Source organism: Cydia pomonella, chromosome 10 (assembly GCF_033807575.1).
Source record: "Cydia pomonella isolate Wapato2018A chromosome 10, ilCydPomo1, whole genome shotgun sequence".
Lineage (NCBI taxonomy): Eukaryota > Metazoa > Arthropoda > Insecta > Lepidoptera > Tortricidae > Cydia > Cydia pomonella.
The window spans coordinates 17516907-17541206 of record NC_084712.1 but is presented as its reverse complement, the minus strand read 5'-3'; the positions used below and the strand labels follow the sequence as shown (position 1 = coordinate 17541206).

General features: G+C 38.1%; 2 protein-coding genes across 3 annotated transcripts in view; both read right to left on the bottom strand.

Moving 5' to 3' along the window:
• Positions 1-13710: 13710 nt before the first annotated feature.
• Positions 13711-24300, bottom strand: part of LOC133522306 (guanine nucleotide-binding protein subunit gamma-e) — an 86742-nt gene continuing 76152 nt past the window's right edge. For both annotated transcript variants that reach the window (XM_061857601.1, XM_061857600.1), the window contains exon 4: positions 13711-16411. In XM_061857601.1, coding sequence (XP_061713585.1) covers positions 16306-16411 — 106 coding nt within the window. In that variant the 3' untranslated portion in view covers positions 13711-16305. The remainder of the gene's footprint in view (positions 16412-24300) is intronic.
• LOC133522297 (uncharacterized) lies at positions 16444-20919 on the bottom strand. The gene has a single exon (XM_061857579.1). The coding sequence runs from the start codon at positions 20521-20523 to the stop codon at positions 16816-16818; it is 3708 nt and encodes a 1235-aa protein (XP_061713563.1). The 5' UTR covers positions 20524-20919; the 3' UTR covers positions 16444-16815.

The window sequence follows — 24300 nt, the reverse complement described above, 5'->3', positions numbered from 1 at the left end:
AACAAAAACGGCTCAGTTGGGAGCATTTCTCAAACTCCGTACAAATAAAACAAATAACTAGCTTTATGATTAAACAAAGTAGTCGGAACTGGGATTTGGAATATTTAGTCGGCAGTTTTATTTATTAAGCTCAGCGTTTATTCCTCAGCTCACCGCTTAGGCTATACTGTACTTTTAAAATATGGTTTCTATCGAATCTATGATGATTTGGTTAATGTCAAGTCTGCTCGTAGAGCATGACGTTTTTCGGTAGTTGCTTTTAGTAAAGAGAGACTTTACTAAAAGCCACGATGGATTGTCGGCTGTTGATTAAAACATGGTTAAACGCTGTTTCTAGATTAGTTTTTCACTTTCACGATAGTTCCTTGCATAATAAGCTATCAATATTACACTTTAAACAACATTAATGAGCAAGAAACACAAAAATATTCTCAAGACGTCGTCGCCATCTTTAATCTCAACGATAAGTCAGCTGTTAGTTTATTTTTGCCTTATAAAAACATATAAATAACGCTTCCAATCATTGACACTTTTCTGACACGTATCGCTGACAGTTATTCCTTCTACGGGAATATACCTCGTCCGGAGCTTTTCAAAGCCTGTATATGATCACGCACCATATTGCGGAATTTCATTAGAACTAAAAATTTTCATACTTAAAACTGAACTGTCACCCTATACATGAGAAAAACAGCGCCCTCTTGACAATGATCATATATTTCTGGTCGGGCTTTAATATTACCCAATACCTACACAACTTCCCTCTAATAAAAGTTGTGATTGATCACTAAAAGTTTTGATTGGGTAATATAAATTTCTATACGTTAATATTTTACAATACTGCCGAGCAGACCCTATACCGCAGTAACTGGCAATTTTCCGATTTTTTGTTTTCTCGTGATCTTCAGTACACTCAGATATAATTCTATGCAATCGATTTTCAAGTTGGACACTTGGAACCTGGGAATCAAAATTCCCAAATACATTAACAGACTAGTTATTCCTACGCATTTTATGGCAATGCAGACTAAAACGCAGTATAAATATAATTTTGCAAACGCTTTAATTTCTAAAACGAATTAAGATACAGTTTGCAAGTATCATGTCCAAATAATTATATTGGTAACTGCATTCGGAACCGTTTTGGTTTTTACGTATATTTTCTACTTTATACGTAATAAAACCAGATACATTTAATTTCGTTAACGCGTATATTTTTTGCAGTAACTAACTCCAGAAGCAGTATAATTCAACCAAAATACTAGCTAAATCACAGTAGATGAGGCTCTGTTACTAGTGTTGGTTAAGACTCGAGTCCTTTTAGTCCCCTGCTTTAAGACTCGACTCAGTTTTTCAGACTGTTATAATTAAGACAAAACTCGAGTTCTTTTCAACTCTTGAGTCGCTTTCGCAGAACTTGTAATTTTTTTACAAATAATTTCGCAATGAGTAGTCTTTATGTAAAATTAATGGATTTACCTAACACAAATCATACAATAACGCCTATTTCCTTTACTCTTGTTCAAATTAAACCTATAAAATGTTGACTGAGTCTTTATTCGGAGACTCGAGTCCTTTGGAGTTGCGCATGAAAAAGACTCAATATAGAACTCGACTCGGGACTTAAAAGACTCGAAGGTTTTTAAGCTCTGAGTTGATTCGAGTTCTTCAATTTAGACTCAAAAGACTCCAGTTCCTACCAACACTATCTGTTATTGCAGTTTAAATTGTACATAGCTAAAATTGTTTAAAGGATATGCAAAACGCGTGCAGCAGTTAGACTTAATTTTGTACTGCGCTTTTAGTATTTGTTAATATTTTAGTCTGTCTAGGAGCGCAGTACAAACTCAGAATTTGGAAAAAGTCTAATATTTTATTTCAGGAAAGACTGAAAGCTGAGCTTATTGCATCGTGTATTTAATGTGTTTCGACGACTTCGTTAGTCTGTAAAAAAAGATCTAAATTATTATTGCATCGCCAAAAGACGTTAGCAAGCTATGGAGTCGACATTTGCAACTAAATTGAACTCATATTTATACTCATAGTCATTCATTTATTTTATTAGGAATTTTAATTTTATAATCGAGGACAAGAACCTTGACGAGTCTATAAATGATACCTTAATTTTGTCTTTGAGTATATAAATATTACAAATAACAATAATGACCATTTTTTTACTACTATATGTAGATTAAAGGAGGACCTTTATAATAGAGACAGTGGAGAGAGTTTTTACCCTTGGGTACGGTACAGAACTTTAAAAATGAATACAACAATTCCTCCTCCTATTCAAATATTTCAAATCACTTCTCGTACATCATACGAAATAAATACATACGGTCAGGACAAAATCTGTTATGATATTTATTCAGTACACTACCATAAATCACCCTCAATATCGATGCCTCTTATTCAAGCATTCTTAACTTTAAGATATCGCGAGGCCTGGCTCTCTTGTTATTTATATCAATTTTATTTGATCTCGTGTCGAGCTTGCCAATAGTTGAGTTCACTTGATAAAGTCAAGATAAAGAATTCGATACTGTTACCACTTGCGTATCTTTTATTACGGCGGTAAATATTTTGTGTATCTTATTTATTTCGAATTAGACTTTAGCTTATGTTTACTTTAACATACCTTCACTAGCCACTGTAGTATGGATCCAGGGGTCCATTTCTCGAACGTTATTAGACTAATATTATTAGTCGACGAACCGTCAAGTCGTATAGGTTACCATGGCAACACTCTACTAGTAACGTTCGAGAAATGGGCCCCAGAATAACATTACAGTATGAAGATTCCCTACAAGTGTTTCTCTTCTCCCAATGGTTCTATTAAGGTGACGATGACGTCACACTGCACGAGCATTACTGCTGCAATATTGCAGCGTGACATTGCCGATTGCATTACTCAGGCTAATGTCCAAATCAATGTCGCTGCCCGGAATTTTGACATTTGCGACAGGTATGAAGTTGGCAGTAATGTTGCACTGCAACACTGCGGCAGTAAAGCTATTGGGTCAAAATTTTATATTTTTTATAATAATTGCAAGAAAAATCGAATTATAATAAATATAGAAACAACTTTTAAAGCAGTAACAATGACGTCAATACAGGAAAGTGGATGGTGGAGTGGAGGAGTGCTGGAATAATTTAGTTTTTTTTTTACATATTAACCCCTAAAACGTTTGGAAAACGCTTAAATAATGCAATTTTTAAATAAAAACTACAAAAAATGCATTTAAATTGTAACCGTTATTTCATTTTTACACTTTTGACAAGAAATTTTTAAATTACAAAATAGTGCATTAACGCCGTTAGTTATGTTATTAGTATTCCGTATTGATACAAAATATTTACTTTCCATTAACTATTAATTAAAACAAAAGTTGTGTGCCGCATCCAATGAAAATAATTTTGACCCTAGTGCAGCCTGAATCTGAACATAACCTTTACCCAATCTAACCTTAATTACCCACTTCATCACTTATCCCCAAAGCCACTCATATCCACCTACGAGCGGCGTGGACCGGTAGTATCCGCATTTAACTGGATTTACGATGTCCTGGAGTGTCGTTCCAATAGCACTTACAAGTTAACTATTTAAAAACCAAACCAGCACAAAGTGCGCTTTTATTAAGAAAAAAGCTTTTGTAATATCTTTGCTATAGTGTTCTCAAGCGGATACTACAGTGTTCTGCTTTTTCTCAGAATATGTCGATCGGCAACCATCTTTTCGCTGATGATTTGCTGTGACAACTAAGCTTTGGCAAATTTTATTTGGCAGAATTATTGTCAAGTACACTTACTGCACCACAATATCCTTGAATATCTTGTAATCAAGACATAAAATAATCTGTCATATTATCACTTATGTTAGAATCTTGAAAGTCTAAACTGTAAGGTAAGGTTTTTTATAATCTATGTTAACTGCATCAATCACGGAACATTTAAGAGAAAATTTGGAGTATTTTTGATATTTCACCGACAAATGTGAATGTGAATCTATAACTGTACCCTTTTCAAGCAAATAAATGATTTAAATGACCTGTAAAATTTCTACCACTTTATGCTTTAAAAGTTGAATGTCCCATTCGTGCTTTAGGTATATTTTCTATGTATTTAATGAAAGCTACTGCAATTGGTTTCAATATTATTAACCAATTAAAACTATGGCTTTTTGCTCCAGTCATGGGATGTATAGCGCCATTAATTTTCAAACTAACAAATATCAATGAAAAATTAAACTTAAGCAGCTCTTTGGCTCTTGTTTGTGGTAAAATCTTGCCTGTGATTAAAAGCTAATGGTAAATACTCGTAGTAGTTTAACAGGATTTGTCTATACCATCCCATTATTGGTGCCTGTTCCAGGGTGTTTACTATAATACTTAGCAAAAATCTGTAGGTGAACAGCATTATCTGCCAAACGAGAGTGAATTACCATACTACCACGAAACAAAACTGTAGTAGGTATAACACTTTAAAGTTTTAAATTTTCTCGTTTTGTGCACATGTTTAGTAGTTATTTATGATTTCATTATTTTCACCTTATCCGACGTTTCAGCTGGGTTACACCAGTACCCGTACCATGCGTCACTGACAGTGTCAAAACTGAAATATATGCTATCGACAACGTAATTTACTTTCTACACATCTCGCTCGCACTTATATGCGAGCGTTTGTCAGTGCCGAACTGGTGGTAGCCACACAGATGACTGACATCCCAGCAAATTGTTAATGGAGGCACAGGTAAGTTAACTGAAGGTGACTACAGCTGGTGCAACCCAGCTGAAACGTCAGGTTAGGTAAAAATATTGAAATTATATCGCGTAAGACCCGTTTTAGTTACTAAATATAAAACTAAGTATAGGTAGTTATTAAGATGAAAGTGGAGGACTCGCGCGAGATCGCTTTTTCATACAAACGTAGTCCTCATTTTCCTCTCTGGACATTATTAAAATTATTTTGACACAATTTTTTGTATATTAACCACAGCTATGGCCATACGTTTGAATTTTTTCGAAGTTTTAAGAAATGATATTTTTTTACAATAATCAAAAAATCGAAAGATGTTAAACATAGGAGCATAGCTATGGTTAATATACATTAAATTATGTAATAAAAAAAATCAATAATGTCAAAATCCAGAGCAAAAACTGGGGACTACGTTTGTATGGAGAAACGACCGTCCTCTTTTCTCTTAAGTACTAGTTTGTTCGACTTCTCAAGTCGTTGGAATCTACTACTCGTCAGCTCGTCACATGCGAACCAGATTCAGCTCGTAAAATAGTTGGTGTATGATTTTACGGGAAAAAGAAGTTTGCTCCGCAATTTTGTTGCGATTTTAACGCCTGCGAACTTTATCAAGTTTAATGGCAGGGCAATAAGTTATGATTTAAGCGGTGTTTAAGCGTTTACGATACGAGTCCATCTATTGTACTTTCGGCCAAGTCATAACAAAGTACGTTTCTGCGACTAAGTATACTGTGGCTTTGAGGAAATAATGCTTACGCATACAGAAATTTGAAATTTCATTACAGTAGTCGTGAAAAACACTTTTCACGTCAGCATCTCGAACCATTTGCTGCTTAAAAACAGAAAGCAAAATCGCATTTTGCTCACTGAGTGACACAAAATAACATTTCATTTCAACGTGCGGGGCCTAATACAAGTTCGAAATATTTGGGTTATATTGTCTTTGTCCGTTTCACGTGATTAGCAAAAAGAAAGATACAAAAAAAGTGCATACGTAATTCAACGGTATATTGACAGTTTATAATAGACCCCCGAAATACGTCAGACCGCATCGTTCCAAAACATCCTACGAGTGTCCGTTCGTAATAATTAATTAATGTAATAAAAGTTTAAAAATATTTATATAATCAAAACTTGAACTTAAAAAAAAATGAACTTAAAAAAATTACGCAATTGTTACGCAAAGTAAATATTTCTACTTTTAACGATCTCTACTAATACAAGTTGACAAGTAGTTGTATCCGCAATTCGTACCGTAATCATAAAAACTTTCTTTTTACAAAAAAGAGTTGTCGATTGAACTGTCAATTGATGTACGTTATTTCATTATTTCCATATTATCTTATTGAAATTTCTTTCGTTATGTTTTATTGCGTCATTAAAATTAATTGTTATAATAAATTAAGAAAACATGAGTGAAATAATGATGAAGATGGATTACATTTTGTCAGGTTGTAGTTTTACCTTTCAAATATGTTCTCACTGATGCTGTCCTGAAAAGTTTTGTGTACTAGGTACACGAAATTAAAGTTATTTACATCTCGTGCGCTTTTGAGTCCCTTACTACACTCAAGATTCTGAACACGGGACTCAAAATAAGCACTCGAAGAAATATCAAACTTTGCTCTCTTGTTGTACAAATAACTATTTTACAAGCTTTTACTTGACGTGCCCTATTAATACTCGTATGTATGTTATTTTGTTAGTGTCAAATCTTGGAATCTAAATATGACCCACTTTGATTTGGGATTGAGCTAACATTTTCCTACATCGGATGACAAGGCAATATTATGATGACATGAAGCTGATCTGATGATGAAAACAGGAGGTGGCCATTGGAACTCTGTCATAAATCAACGCAAACAAATTGTGTTTGGGGTTTTTAGAATGTACTCAATGAGTATTAGTTGCTCGTGGAAAGAAAAGTATATTCAGCGATAAAAGCTTCTACAAAAAATGAAATTTTCCCAAAAACTTAGTGACTCGGCCGAAAGTGCAATGAATGCAATCGTATCTTCGACTTCTTATCAAACTAGCTCGTGTTATTTCTGTGTGACTTTCTAACATCTTCAACAACGTCCTATTGTTTTAGGTGGCGAATTGTGTATTTTTCCATTTTAAGTTTCACACATACATATGAAAACAGTCAATTTACAGCTATTAAACTTAGAGCTGGCCCAGAAAACTGGTTATCGATTTCTATACGATGAATTCCTAGTTAAATTAACTCTCCAAATTTCCAAAAAACCTAAGTCCTGAAACCTAGATGATGTGTAGGTATGTACACACTATGTATACTAAATGTGTGTAGGTATACTACAATAAATAATTATGCATTAATCACATTTCATTTACCTTAAATATAGTAACGCTTTCGATTGTTTAATCTTTCCATTCTTATCTTAACGTTAAAATGTACCTATGTTCTTGATGCTATTTCTCGTTGAAATTTTAATTAAACGAGAGTAGCAATTCCTATGTTTTACTATCCTTTAGGCGGGGCAAGACGGGTTCGTATTAAACCAGTTGAGTTTTAGGCCAAAATCTGAGTAAGTATGACTCTAATGTTGCCAGTTTCTATTTAATTCTGATTCTGAGTAAGTTCGATAATGTATAGAGCATTTTATTAGTTATCCAAGTTCCTAAGATGTCAGGTTATTAAGATCTCAAATTCCTAGCTCTTCAGATTCTCATAATGCCGGATTCTGAGTAGGTCAGAAAATCACATAACCATTGTGACATTGTCATTAAGAACTATCTATTAATTACTTTATCATATTTAATCTTAAAGTGGCCAGTATCTCAGATATCTGCTGATTGTACCTGGCCTTTTCGAAATTAAATATACATAAAATCTGTCCTAATAAGAAAGCGTTATTTCCAGAATTCATCATTAAAAGAATCTGCTTAATATTTTAATCGAATCGTTGCTAATCGGATGAGATAAGAAACTGCATAAATCCGATCCCAACTTATTACCAATCAGACGTATTACTGTCATGTCACGGGACCATATACGAATCTGACCTACTCAGAAATTGTTTTAAAAAGAAAGTGACTTCTATATCATAAGTCATATGTCGATATTGTTTTGTTCAGAAAGATACCTATGGCGAATCTGGCCTCTACAGAGTCGGGCTTACTCAGATTCGGGCTCAAAAACGAAACTGTCTCAATACGAATCTGTCCTGGCCCGCCTAAAGGTTTACGATACATCGCCGGGTTATCTGAATAGGCGCTTTAAAGCGGGTTTAAATCCTGTAACAGCTGGATTACCGTTACGAAGCGAGGCCAATGATAAGGATAAGGATTAGCGAAAGTGGGAAAAGGAATGTTTTCCTTACTCCACCACCATTACCACCATTAGTATACCACCATTGTTTTTGAAGAAACTACCTACGTTTCTGACGTTTTATCGCGGGATACAGTATGGGGTTCTTGAAACGCACAACACGTAAACCCTCTGCAGTCGCAGGCATCTATACGCGACGGTGACCGCTTACCACCAGGCGGGCCCTATGCTTGTTTACCGCCGACGTGGTACTAAAAAAGTGCCTTCACCGTTTTTCGTAACCTACGAGCACGAAAGAGATGTCATTGGAGCCTAAACAACCTTTTCAACGCTTTTCCACACGTGTCAAGAAATGCCATGGACGCCAAAAAGTTAACTGGTGAAGAGCGAATATGAAGCTTAACTGACAGTAGGAAAGTCGCTTTGACAACGTCCGCCATAGCCTTTTTAATGGTCATTGGCGTCGCGGGCACGACAGACGATGACCGTTTTAGTGGTATTTGGCGTTGAAAACGTTAACCTCTAAAAACAGGCCCAATTAGTGGTATTTTCTAGTCCCCTATCCACCTGACGACCAGCGTCCTACACTAAGTACATAGGCCGTCATACATTTTTAACTACTTGTCAATGTGACTGAGTTGAATTTAAACTTGTAAATTTTGATACCTGAGTCGTCAGTAGGATATAAAGATGAAAAATATGACCAATTATAATAATCTTACATCATAACTATTATAAGGTTTGTTTTTCTGAAATCGACCCAGAGACCGATTCAGATTTGACAACTTATAACGATTTTGATATTTTGACACGATCACACTTGAAGATCGCTTATGCATGCGAAATTAAGTGAAAGTCGTGCGTAAGATGCACGCTTATTGCGCGCCAATCACCAAGACAATCGTCAAACTCCTATCAAAACCAGTAAACAGGAAATACTAGCTGAGCCCCTTCTCAGATATGAGAATTTTAGGTAAATATCTCCGTCGTGCTGACGAGAGCGACTCCTAAAATTAGTGCGATAAGGACAACTGCAGCTGAAGCAAAAAGTCCTTCGTAAAAATCTCATGAATCGAGGTTTCATTCTCGGCATTTTCCTTCCCCAAAACTTAAACAAACGCAACAAAATTTTGGGAACGGAATGAGAAAGAAATAATCTGTGCAAAATTTTTGATTTTTGCGTTTATTGTTGCCGACTTTTTATGCTAGGCGTCTGTTTATAGTACATTTACTTCGCCGTTTTTAGCTTTTTAAAGTAACCTTAGGTTTTTTGATATGACTGTTTTAAAAGAACTAGTCTAGTTCTAGTAGTATCAAACTAAGCGAAACTTATACACACAGACACTGGCAATATTGAACTCATCCAAAAAATTATTCATCTAGGGTCAAAATCCAGAGAGGAAAATGTCGAGAACGTTTTTATGGAAAACGGACCATACCAATCCCATACCAAGCCCATACCAATTTGTTGAATCTGAACCGAGCTCGGAGACTTCGATATATCTACGGTACATTTTGCACGTCGGTCGTTACCGAGCCATTCACGTCCCTCACAAGAAATCCTAATTCGCCCGTTGAGTCTGATTGTTGTTTATTTTTATGACGCCATAAGGAAAATGGAGGAATGTCTATTGAATTTCATAGATTCGTAAACGAAGGCATTCACGTAGATTCTACAGGAATCTTTGTAGGTGTAATGGGCCATGCTTTTGTAGGGTAAGGTATGTTGGAATTTTTTTCGACAAGTTGATTTAAGCCCTTGGCTGTAATTTTTTAAAACACTGTTTTTACCTACTTCATATTTTGCAAGGGCTCAAATAATAGTTGCGAAACAACGCACCCATAGTAACTGCCAGTCTGCCACCCTGGAACACTTTTTCAAATATAGTTCGTGTTATCCACGATGACGCGCAGAACTTTATTCGGGCGCCAAACTACCTCGACTGAAATGGGTGCCTTTCATCCCTTGATTAACAATCTACCATTGACGCGTAGCTTGATCCGCTACTTTTGATGATGACTGTACCTACTAAAGATTTAACTCCCATGGCGTATACGGCATATGTTTAAATACCTGCATATATGACGAATTATTTCATTATTTTAGTATTCAATAAAAAGTAACGTCTAAAGGCCGGCACGTCTAAGTATAAGGCCTGAGTAGACGCTCGAAGCGGAGCATTCGGCGGGGCGTGCAGCGTGGCGTCGGGCTCACAAGTGAGTGAGCAGCGTGCCCTAAGGCCGCTCCTATACGTTTGCATTTGTTTAACATGCACGCCGTACGCTTCGCCCAGCTGCATGCCCAACTCGAGCGTCCACTCAAGCCTTACATTAAGAGCTGACGTCGGCGTGCAGTTCCCATACAAGTTGCAGTGGGGTCGGCCCTAATTCATTTGTGTATCTGTACCTGTGTATCCTACTAAACTTCGAACTCATTTGATCTTAGGCGCATGGCGCATCGCATCCAATTAATCGTACAAGCGGGATGACGCAATAATACACGCGTTGTCTAGCTAAAACATCGGAGCGACGTCCGCAGTGGCATGGGCCCGTTACTCCACCGTACTTTATTAAACTTCAACTCTGATTTGAATATCTTGTATTTAGGCAGCTTGTTGGTGAAGAAGTATCAAAGTATCGTTTTTGATTGCACGCTATACTTACCTAAACATAAATGTATACGAGTATGTAGTTACCTACCTTTATGTGTATCAGTAAAACAGGAAACTCTTTGCTGCGAGGCATCTAAAATAAATCACCGCTTACATTATTGTCTGTTTTTATTAATATTAGAAATTTTATAACCTCAAAACTAATGGTAATTTTTTTTCTCTAATATTAAATATGAGTAATAATTCACCGAATTCTAGTGTCGTTTACATATTATTGCACCGCAATAATAGATATGATGTCATAGGAATCCTAATCTTAATCTAATCTTTTAAAAAATAGGGTACCTACCTACTTATAAAAAGATTTAAAAAATACTTTGATGCTGTAGTTGACTACGAAAAACTCAAAATTACTTTAAGAAAGACGACCACCCCAAAACCGCCTTTCCATACAAACGTAGTCCCCATTTTACTCTCTGGATATGAACATTATTAGTTAAATGTTTCATTTCTCCACTACCTAAAGGTTGTCTGGAAGAGATCGCTCTGTAGCGATAAGGCTGCCTATTGTTTACCTCTATCTTCATGTATTATATGTGTTTCCATGTACATTATTTCATAGGTTGTGCAATAAAGAGGATTTGTATTGTATTGTATTATTGAAAATATTTTGACACAAATTCATATATATATATTTACCACAGCCACGAAATGGTAGTTTGATTTTTAATTACCTATAATAATAGAAGCATTAAAAAAATGTATTTCGCTCCTAACTATTATATTGCAGGGTGGGGGGGGGGGGGGGGGGGACTTAGCTTAGGTACTATACATCAAATGGTGTAAAAAAAATGTCTTTCATAATGTTGGTAATAAAAATAAGGACTATGTTTGTATGGAGAAGCGGTTGAGCCGTTCCTCTTAAAAGTGAAGTCAGTGCACTTCTATAGTGGTTCAGTCAAATAAAAAGTTTCACTCCGGGTGAGAGTTAACGAGGAGTTAACCCATTCAGCGCTAATCAGGACACGTTGCCTTTACCAAGCAATTCCGCTAGAAACAGGGAAATCCATGTTATCGGCTACGACGTAGCGCTACGACCGTAGCTCAGCGGTGAATGTGTTAATATGCTGAGAACCAGGTATCCTCCTTCTTCCTTCCAGGTAGTCTTCCTTCTCATGTTCTAAAAAGTTGTCTTACGTTAATGTCGTTTCTGTAGTACTCACTAAACCACAATACATTACATTCACTGGCTCGATACCACACCAATGTTCGGCAGACGTCCGTCCGTAACTGTAATAATTGTCATCGGACTGACTACCCACATCCGCGTGCTCGAGACAGCGCCACAGCTGTCACTATATCTAGGCATGCATAGATAACACTACAGTTTCCAGCCTGGAAGTTATTCAAGGTAAAACGTTACTAAAACGGTTTTTCGAGAATAACTGACCTTAGATAACATATATAGTTTGACATTAGTATTGGCATGGCCGCACTTCGACATTTCAAATACCATACAGAGTTATTTTATTTCATTTTTATTGCACTAATGAAAATACAAACGTACAAAAGGCGGACTTAATGCTATAAGGCATTCTCTACCAGTCTCCATAGTATTTTGGTCCGACTCTACAAGTTTCGAGCTTATTATGTGTATTCTAGGTAAACAAAAACTTAAAGGATGCTTTCGAATTTTTAGAATAATATTTGTGTAACTACGGGTGTGAAAAACAGTAAAAATGCAAAACAGGTACGTTTGTCTGTAAATTAAATCTAGTGTAATAAGATTTCCTAAGTTCGTTATTGCTTAAGTTCGTTTTACTTTAAGCAAAAAGTCTCACGCCTAGACAACTAATGAACTTTGCAGTCAACACAACTTCTCTTTAACGATGTAAAGTTACTCGTAGCGTACGTGCCGAAGTGCTACTTTCAACGACTTTTCTTAAGGGTCGTACACACGTGTTTAATAGTCAAAATTGCGTGGATGCGGCTATCCTTGGTGGGTACTTACGGTTTAACAAAGGTTTCATAATATTGGTAAAAGTTAACTTGTACGTTACTTGAGGCAAAAATAATTATTGGGGTTTTAACTAAGATTTTTCTAAGCTTTCGTTAGTTTTGCGGCAAAATTGGCTTATTAAATGTTTACCTTGAGATTTAAAATAGATTTGAAGTTTGGACCAGCATGCATAGGTACGGCGGGTTAAACTTAAGTTTTTTCTTGCTGAACACTAGTTACTTTTGACGAATCAACGTGACACAAGCGTTGAGGACGAGAAGATGCCAGTATAATCATACCCGGTATTTTAAAGAAAATATGGTTTGATGTTTAACCTTTTCGCAGCCAAATCAACGAAGTATTCGAAGTAATAAAGTGTTATCAACGCCACGTCAAAAATTGCACGTAAACAAGCCTGTCCAAAAACACGAGTCGTGGCGTATGGGGCACGAAATGTACTGACTTTATATCAAATCAATGGATCCCCACAGGAGTATGATTATGATACAAATATAGTACTAGTATTATAGTTTTTTTTAACAAGTAGATATATTGATCTTCTGTCTTTTGATGTTATATTGAATTTTTTGCTTATATTACTTACCATTATAAAAAAACTGTAGCTTTTCACTTTCAATTGATTACATCTGTATTACTTTAGATATATTGTTCAAGTGGGTACCGTAATACCACCAACTATACTAAACGATAACTATGGTGCACAATTTAAAAAAAAGAATTAATATCATAAGTGACGTTGTTTTTATTATTGTCTAGATATTTTCTCCCATTTATGACACTATTTAGCATCTCATCTTTCAAATAATAGTTACATCTTAATATTGGAGATTTTGGACGAAAGTTGGTTCTAAATGGTCTCTAATTTAGATATTGCCACTTCAAAGTTTGCTGATAAGTAAGTCTAGTCAAGGTCATTCAAATAAGGTAAATACTGCGTTTATAATTAAGGCCTTGACTGTAACTATCTTCTTCCGTTGCTTATGACTGGTAGCTCTTCGGAATATGTAAGGAAAGTAATAAAACAAGAAAAGTACAGATTTTCATTTATTTCAGTGATTACTGTTTACATATTAATAATAACATACGATACCTTAACCTATTGATTCTAAAAAAATCATTTCCAATATCACCTTATCTAGTTATTAAATTTTGGATTGATCCATTAAAAATTACTGTTTAAGTTTATTCTTAGCTTAAAAATGTGACAGTGACGATGCAATGACGTCCAAATGACATCTGATGATGTTATCAAAATGTCATTGCATCTTCAAAATCACAGAACTAATTGAATCACACAAGGAAATCTTTGGTTTCACAAAACTTAGATTAAAATCAATAAATTAAAACAAACGATAACAACTTAGCGGAATACCGATATTTCGAGAATAGCTCCCATTCCACATAAATCATACAATAATCAGAAACTTTGCCATCGAAAGGTAATCCCAAGTTCTTAATTTTAACTATGTAATTTTTATATAGACGATTACACTTTTTTTTTATTTAATTATGTCTAAGATTAATTTTCTGAATTGCATTTTTAGTATAATTAGATTAACAAACAACTCTCTTGTTTCTTATTTATACCTAGGTCTACTAATTACTTGCTAAACCTAAGTTAAGACTATCGTAGCTAAGAGAGAACTAAGTGATGAGACAGAAGGAGAACAGAAGGGAGTTGTGGCTAAGAACGAGTTAGCGTACGTATGAAAAATTGACTTAGGTTACAATTTGGTGGTGCATTATCTATACCTGATATTCGTTGCTTCTACTTAGCACAGTCTTTAAAAGATCATACATTTTTGTGTGTACATTTTTCTAATAACATTAGAGATGAAGAGAAACTAAGTTTGTCGCGGTTGTTATTGATTTCGTTAAGTTCATTCACGGGTTTCAATTCTAGCTGCGTTCATTCAACCAACACGCAAAAATACTGACCTTCTTAAAGAGTTGTAGAAGCCCTAAGACAAATTAATCGTGAACATGAATAATTATTGTCGGTGTTAGCATTTTCTTCGTATAAAAAATTCATTGACTGACTGATAGATGAGTGAAGCATCTAAACAAACTGGAATTACTCACAGCCAGAATGATTTCTCGTAATTCATTTCTAGATATGGTAAAGGGGTAAGAGATTTTAAAATTTATAGAGATTTTTTAGTGTAAGGTTAGATTTTTATTTTTATACTAAATTATCTACAGTGCATAAGTTTTTAAACTTTTCTATTTTAATCAAAGTAGGATTTAGTTAATCCTTTTAAATGGAATAGATTAGTGCTACTTAGGACGAGGACTCTGAGACGGTTCCCCCACTAACACTTTAAATAAACCCAGAGATTTTCTTAAAGCATTAGCTTTAAAAACATTTCAGGGTCTTCATCCGAGAAATCTTAAGAGATAATTTAGAAGAAGTTTATTTGGAAACTACGATAGTTTGCATTGATCGAATTAACTTTCAACGACTTAGGTAGATTATTTTCAATTTAATTTTGAATTATGCTATTCTAATCGAATGCTACGTTAAAATTGTAGACAAACCTAACGAGGGGAACAAAACAGTAAACTTGTAGAATATAAAAGCGGAAAATGACGAAGGGGTAAAGCCTAATATTGAATATGGTATTGAAAGTAGAATAGAAGATAGATCGCTAAGTTTAGATAATGGCACTGCAGAATGTACCCGTGTTCATAAAAAAGTATCCTAATTCAGCTTAACAATACTTCGGTTTCGAACAAGATTATGTTGTTTTTATTCAGTTACCTTACATTTAGTTTTCTTTCACTAATCTATATTTAAACACGATCTCATCATCTACACACCTTTTATTGCCAATTTTAACCATAACATTCCTAACGTGTGATGCGCCAACATTTGTTAAGTTGTGACATGCGATGCCCTATAGATTTATTATTATATAATATAATTATATATTTAAATGCGAAAATTCATGAGCTCAGAGAATTATCACATTTAAATGTTGTTTATGCTATGTTTCGATGGCAAAGTTTCGACGATCAGTTAAAAGTTGACATAACATACGTGAAGTTTAGAATCCACAGCAATTCCATACAAATTAATGGAAGAGGAAGTTGCTTTGTTTTTGCATGGAACCGCTTGGGTTCTGACATTAAAATATAGGTAACTGATTCAACTCAAATATCCATCGAAGCTATTCCCAATACCTGAGATTAAAATAAATTCTCAAATCTTAATATACGAAAACAGAACACCACGGCTGTAACACATTTAATTTTTGTTTATATTCTCATTACATTTTAACTTTCATTTATTAGCCACCCCGTTAGCTCTACCGATTGATCCGACCAAACATTCTATTACTAGAAATACAAAATTTAACGTATTTACAACCATTTTAAATTTCAACGAAACATTCATAAGTACATCCTTCGCAGTCAAAATGTACACTCTTCTGAACAGACTAGAAATGGTGAAAGCAAATTACGAACGAAATCGAATCCATCAAAAGGCTTTGGCCCGATGGTCCTTCGTGACTGTCATCCAAAACCTTGATTATCTTGAGCAACTCCCTTGTGATATTATACTCTTCATCCTTTATGTGATTGTATATTTTAGAATCTGGTGATATTTTAGTTCCTATTTATGATTACATGATGACACACTTGCCTTTTTCGGCCCAAGGGTTGTTTTTCTTGTCAGGCGCGTGTATGAGGGGGTCGTTTTTCTCATTTTCCTCTACATATTCCCTCATTCTGTAACAAAGAATGAACATTCATTAAGCAAGAATAATATATGGTGATTTCGTAGAGCATTACGAGTATTAAAACAAGATGGATGTTTGTTCACAGTGTGTTGACTGTATGGGGTTCATATGAAGAAAAGCCGAGGTTCTAAGACGAAGATGTATTTCGGAAAACACACAAATACAAAAAAATGTCACGAGAGCTTATGTGACTAGGCTCGCGGCCGGCAGCGGACTGCCTGGCGGCGCATAGCAACGGGTTACATTAGATATGCTACAATCAAATTTCAACCGTAACTCTAAGTAATTAAAAGCTAATTTAACATGACATGGTTTTTAATAAGTAAAACATAACTAGGTACAGATATAACGAGCGCATCGCCAACACTCCCCACCCCAGTGCTGTTCACAGCACTAATCAACTAAAGAGATAGGTGCGATGCGTGCCGCAGACCGACGCCAAGTCCCAGTCCTGGTCTTGACCTCCACCAGCCTTATGCGCCCGTCCTTACCGGCAAACACCTGAGTGACCAAACCTTTTGGCCACATGTTGCGAGGAGAGTTCGGGTCCACGACAAGGACGAGGTCACCGACTTGCAGCGGCTTCCTTTCCTCGTGCCATTTCCTTCTTGGTATGAGGTCGGGTAGGATCGCCTTCATCCATCTCTGCCAGAACATATCGGTTAGCCGCTGAGCTGTACGCCAATGTTTCCGCAGGTACAGGTCAGACCCGTCAAAAGAACCAATAGTAGGCAGATTTGACGACGTGCCAAGAAGGAAATGGTTCGGTGTAAGTGATTCTACACCTCCATTTTCTACAGAGACGTGCATCAAGGGACGACTGTTCACTATATTTTCGACTTCCGCCATAAGCGTGCTTAAAACTTCGTCCCGTGGTGCACGCTCATTTAAAATTACTTTGAGAGACGTCTTTACGCTACGGATTAGCCTCTCCCACGCCCCACCCCAATGGGGGCTAGCGGGAGGGATAAAAGTCCACTCCAAACCTTTGTTGACACCGTAGCTTTTCAGTTCTTCAACGTTCAGTTCCTGCATCGATCGCTGCAGCTCAGTACAGGCGCCGCGCAGGTTTGTCCCGTTATCAGAGAACAGATGTGATGGCCAGCCACGCCTGGCCGCCATCCGACGCAGCGACATTATCAACGAGTCCGACGTCAGAGAGGAGACTAGCTCAATGTGGATCGCGCGCACCGTCAGGCAAGTGAACAAAACTCCATACCTCTTTTCGCGGCGACGTCCTACGACGACCTCCATCGGTCCGAACAGGTCTAAACCGCAGTACGAGAATGCCCGCTGATGGTGTGCCATTCGAGCCCTTGGTAAGTCACCCATTCGTGGAATCCGCGGTTGGCACTTGCGGATTCTGCACAGCATACAGGATGATGCTATGGACTTAACTGTTGGCCTTAGACGTAAGATCCAGAACCGTTGTTTTACCTCATTAACTATGGTTTCTTGGTTCCCGTGCGCCAGCTTCACGTGATAGTCTCGGACAATCAACTTACTCACCTGATGCCGACCATCAAGTATTACCGGCCTCTTAACATCAATGGGTACGTCTGTTACAGCATCGATTCGGCCGCTCACACGCAGCAGTCCATGTTCATCAAACACCGGTGACAGAGAGAGTAATCTACTGGAGCGGTGCAATGGCTTACCGTTTTTAATAGTGACGATGTCTTCCCCAAAGGACTCCGCCTGTGCGTACTGTAAAAGCAATCTTTCAGCTCGTTCCATAGTACTGCAATCGACTTGACCCTGAATGCCTTTGCATCTGTCGATAAACGCTAGTACCGTAGCCGTGGCCCGCTTCAAGCGTAACCAAGAAGAAAACCGCAATGGGTCCGGTACAGCCAGTCCGATTGAACCCTCTTGTACGACAGCAACACATTCAGGCGACGTGGTGTCTGAATGTGATAAAATAACATCTTTTGGCCACAAGGATACGTCTTCATATAAAAAATTCGGACCCGCGAACCATTTATCTAGTTGAGCGTGATCGAAAGTCTCCCGCGTAGCTAAATCCGCTACATTTAGTTTTGTAGGTATATAATTCCACTCATCTACGCGGGATAACTCATCAATCTCGCCCAACCGGTTCGCTTCGAACGTTTTATATGAGCGCGTATTGTTACGCACCCAGTGCAACACAGTCGAACTGTCGCACCAAAAGTAACGCCGCTTGGGAACTATCTTGTGCTCCTTACCTATTGTATTAGCCAGCCTTGCGGCCAACAGTGCAGCTTGTAACTCGGCCTTAGGTACTGTTAATGGTTTAACAGGCATAACTTTACATTTACTAGCAATAAAGGCAACTTTAATATAACCATTTATCTCCCAACGCCAATAAGCAACAGTACACATGGCCCGAGTACTACTATCACAAAATACATGCAATTGTAAGTTATTATAACCTACCTCTGCCGTGCGCGTAGCGCTTCTAGTTTCCGCTACGGATGCGTAGAGCTTCGTAGCACATGACGTAGGCGCACCGTTGCCAGACGCGAACGTCGATTGCGGCAACGTCGCACTCGGAGTACCATTGGATGCTTCGATCAGGTGATCTGCCGTCTCGCTTACTCGCACAGATGAATTATGAATGCGAACAGCTGATTGATAGCACCGTGGTATACGTATATCGCTAATTACCTTAAGTAGGTCAATCCATTTTCGCCACTTGTTGTAAATAACGTCTGGAATGTAATCATTCCAGTCTACATTTAACCGCCAGGTGTCCTGCAGCATAATACGACCCTGAATGGTGAAAGGAGATAAGAATCCTAGGACATCGAAAATCGACATTATTACCTTAAGCATAAGACGCTTTGTAGGACGCTCATCACCGTTGACAATACTTTCGGGAATCCGTTTTAATGATAAGTCGAATGTCAACTTATCATCGGCTGGATACCATATTAGCCCGAGAGTACGCTCACCTTCTTGCTGCTGTTCGACTTTAAACCTTACGGCCGCTGTACCTAAGGTTTGATTTGGCAGACTATTTAAAACTGAGACACTGTTGCTAGTCCAGTTTCTTATCTCGAAACCGCCGGCACTGTGAATAAAACTTATGTTTCTTACCATTTTGATGGCCGAGGCTTCGTCAGCAAAACTGTCTATGTAGTCATCTACATAATGCGAATTACAAATCGCATCGACAGCTTCCGGCATAGTCGACTCGAACCGTCGCGCGTTCAAGTTTTTGACAAACTGACTAACAAATGGACTGCAATTAGCCCCAAACGGAAGTGATGTCATTACATAGGTTTTTAGTTCGTCAGTAGGATTGTCTCTCCATAGGAACCGTAAAGCGTGTTGATCTTCGACTCGGATCTTGATCCTTAAAAACATATCTTTGATGTCACCAGTTACTCCAATCTTGTTTTCCCTAAAGCGTAACATAATACCAAATAGTGATGACAGCAAGTCGGGACCTGTAAGTAAGAAATCATTTAGGCATAAGCCATTTACCTTATTTGCCGAGTCGAAGACTAAGCGGAGACGCTTCTTGTTGACGTTATCTACTCCAAAATGAGCCAGATACCATGTTTTGGGTCTCACCTGAGTATCTGACAGTTCAGATGCGTAATCATTTTGAAGTAAATGACTGACGCGCTCCCGATACCTTTCAGCAAAACCAGAGTCCTTGGCCATTCTCTTTTCGATACCTTTCATCCTTTTAAGAGCGCTAGGATACGAGTCAGGCATGGATGGGTGGTCGTCCTTCCACGGCAGGCCGACGTGCCAGCGGCCGGCGCGCAACTCCGCGGACTGCTGCAGCTGGGCCACCGCGCGCGCGTCATCCGCGTTCTGCCGCGGCGCGCACGACACGCCCATCGTGTCCACCTTGAATGACAGGCGGACCTCCTCGTGGATCTGCCTTAACAGATCAAGACCCTCTGAGGTATCCGTCGTGTGCTCCGTCTCTGAAATAAAAAGGTTAGACTCGACCTGCGTGGGCGGGCGGACGCCCTGCGGCACGTACACCTTCCCATGAGCGCACCAACCCAAGGGAGTGAGGCTAGCATACCCCTCGTTATATTTACCTACTCTAACTTGTGAAGGCAACATTAAATGATAGTTATCTTGACCTATTAACATCTCAGGTTTTGAATCGGAAGTACATAATTTATCTTTAATATCTTTTAAGTGAGTATACTTAATACATTTTAAAACTGATAAACTTTGCAACGGTACACTCAAATCGTCGACACTACGCACTCTTATATTATGCACCTTATTGTCTATACCCGCAATGTTTACATTCACAATGGCAGATTTGCGCACTAATTCGCTACCGACAAATGCACCGTGTGTGCAAAACGTGCTAGCACGTCCACTTAATCCCGCGCGCCGCGCTAATTTCGAACTTATTAAACTAACTGAAGAACCATCGTCCAACAATGCCGTAGTCGAAAATACACCATTAGGTCCATGAACACTGATAGGTACTACTTTCAGCAACACCCTTTTATCACTTGCGTTAATATGCGTCAAAGTCTCAGGAACAGATTTGGACTCGAGGTCTTGCTGCGCTGACGCACTCGTAGTAGGACATGTTGTAGAACTCGAAGGGCCCGATGATGATGATGACGTAAGCGGTACCTCGATCTTGTTTACCGTGTAGTGCAGAAGTCTATGATGTGCTTCGCCACAATCGTCCTTATCGCAAGCAGGCGCACGGCACGATTCTCGATCGTGTTTAGATAATAGGCATTTATAACATAGGCCGTTTTTTTTAACGAATTGCCACCTCACTTTGCGCAGCGCGCGTTTAAACTGTTTACAATCTGTTATCTTGTGAACAGATGTTCGGCAAAAAAGACATTTCTTATCGCTTACTTCGCCGTGCACTAATATTGTATGGTTACGTGCGTTGTTAGTGTCTTTATTGTTATGTTTATAACTCTCACTTTTAGTGGTCATATAGGTACTTGCAGTGGTTGAAATTTTAACTGCCTCTTCGTTAAGAAAGTCAGACATGATGACCAATCTAGGTTTTTTACCATCTTTGATTAAATTAAAGCTATAATCTGACCATTTTGATATTAGTACTGTCGGCAGCTTAGATAAAATTATGGAAACTATATTTACCCCCTGTAGGTGCTCCTCTTGACCGACTGCTCGTACTGCTTCCACGTAGTTTTGAACTTTTAACGCGAACGTAATGATATCTTTATGGTAATCTTGGTGCAATGGTTGAAGCTTTTTAATGTCGTACAATACGCGGGAAATGATGCACTCAGAGTTACCATATCGTAGCTCCAACGCCGACATGACTTTTTCAGGTGACGTGGCACTTATGAACAAAGCGTTGACTGCATCCTTTGCGGCTCCGCGCAAGCATTTTCTAAGCCTCCAAAGGTTCTCCTTATCGGTGAATTTACATAACTCAGTGGACTCGTAGTATGCTTGTTTAAACTGCAACCATTCTAAATAATCGCCAGAGAACTCGGGGAGATCTTTTGGCGTGCTGAGTCGACTGAGCAGGCTGGTATTCGGAGCATTGACAGTGGAGATGTTTTTCACAGCATCGGCCATAACTTGTATCGCATTGTTGAGCGCCATGACGGTGCCATCCGGCGGCGGCAGCGGAGCGGCCGGCACGGGCGCCGGGGCTGGCGCGGGCGTGGCGGCGCGTGGCGCTGGACCGGGCTCGGGCAGTAAATGTGGCACTTGCTGATGCAACTCACCCAAATCTAAGCCATTATCGTGGGCTGGCTGCAGATCGTCTTGCGGTTCCAAGTTACCCTGTTTTTCCACCCAATTTGCAACTTGACTTCGAGAATAGCTCCTTCGACTTACTTGTGAACCGTAATCTTGTTCCTCGTCGTCCAGCTCTGCTAATTGAGCATCCAGAGTCTTATCGATGATCTCCATCTGTATGGCAGCCTTTTGTTTTGCGGCTTCTAATAAAAGTTGTTTCTTCTTTGCTGTTCTAGAAGCCGATGAAGTTTTAGAGTCCTTGCTGCTAGAAGCTTTGCTGACATACGAAGCAGAAGGAGGAAGCATTTTCTTGCGTAATTCTGTCGCGGTTGGTTCAGACTTCGCGCTACCCTCCCTTATTTTTGTGATAACTACATCTTTCGGGATACTTGAAGCTGGCTTAATTTCTTCCAACCTGGCTGTAGAACTATGGCCATAAGGTGCTTCACTCGGCTCGCCCTTTTGAGACATTCTTTGTCCTTCTTCTAGAAGCCTCCTTAATTCTTCTGCTCGACGCGCTTTCGACCCACGCGTTTGAATCGTGGTCGGAGTGCGGTGCATGGATCCGGTTCGAAGGACCACTATGTTGACTGTATGGGGTTCATATGAAGAAAAGCCGAGGTTCTAAGACGAAGATGTATTTCGGAAAACACACAAATACAAAAAAATGTCACGAGAGCTTATGTGACTAGGCTCGCGGCCGGCAGCGGACTGCCTGGCGGCGCATAGCAACGGGTTACATTAGATATGCTACAATCAAATTTCAACCGTAACTCTAAGTAATTAAAAGCTAATTTAACATGACATGGTTTTTAATAAGTAAAACATAACTAGGTACAGATATAACGAGCGCATCGCCAACACAGTGGAAAGAAAACATCTTACTTATGAAAATACAGAGAAAGGAGATTATTTTTAGCTCCTTCCTTTGGTGCCACTTAATGTTACGGAAAACGTCAGTGACGTCATATGTGAGTAGATCAATTATTTAGGAAAATTAGAATTTTTAAATAAATCTGTTTAAGTTTAATAACAGTTTAGTACAAACGTAACATTCCAAAACTCATTTAGTTGTTTACTGTACTCTTGTTGAGTAAATTATAAGTGCAAACAGTGCGGATAAGATGGTCGCAGTTGTCCACGTGATAGTGCGATAATGACAGCGTATGTAACTTTCTATCAAGCGGTGTTACAAAGTGACATCACACAGATAACAGCACCCATCATAATGACCACTGGTTCATCAATGTCACTTACGGTTGTTATGAGTGATAAGGCAAGGTTCTAAATGACAAAAAGTTGATCCGATCTGTTCCCGGAATTGACAATGACATTGTTCAAGACAACCGATTTCTTTTAAGTTTGGAACTCATATATAAACTCGTATCTGCGTTTTGTTCGCTACCGCAAACGCTTGTCATCTTGAATAGGCTCGCTGACAAGATAAAATGATATAAACCTATTTCCAAAATATTAAATTTAAATTAGAGTCGTATTAAACTCCTTAACTCCAAATATCACCTTTAAAAAGGCACCTACGGCACTAAAGTGACAAAGGAATTTGGAATTTGAGCTTTCCTCGCTTTATACGAAGTCAGTATGAATGAAATCGATTATATCGAAAGTTTAATTAAATTAGTAGGTGCGCTTGAAAAGTTCTCTTAGTCCCCAAAGAAAACAGCCTTTTCACTAGTTAAGAGTCGCGGCGTTCTAATTAATCTCGCTCTTTCCAAGTCTACTTTAATCTTTTATCGGTTGAATCGAATTGATATTTAAGAAGGGATCAGCTTTGTTATTTTTACAGATCTATTTAAAAAATAGTAACACTGTCATAATGTCGTTAATAAATAGGTTTCCTATCTATATTTTAAATTATAGGTAGGTTTGTTCATAATATTAATATTATGAAAATAAAATAAACGGTTTCATCTCGGAATAAGTCTACACCCTTAATTTCGGCATTCCAAGTTACTTTAAGAGTCACAGAATCTCTTGTCTACCGCAATTTATTCAAGGTCAAATTTCACAAAAATCAAGGTATCTACGTATACCTTCATACAAAATAAGAAATGTGTCTAGAATGCGCAACGGTTACTAATTTGTTAATCACAGAACAAGAATCAACCACAATGTACTTTGTACAATACATTAATAATATTTTTCTTACAATAG

What these genes read in the sequence shown, in the direction of transcription:
- LOC133522297 (XM_061857579.1), bottom strand. Translation starts at nt 20,523, where the DNA reads ATGTTAATAGGTCAAGATAACTATCATTTAATGTTGCCTTCACAAGTT.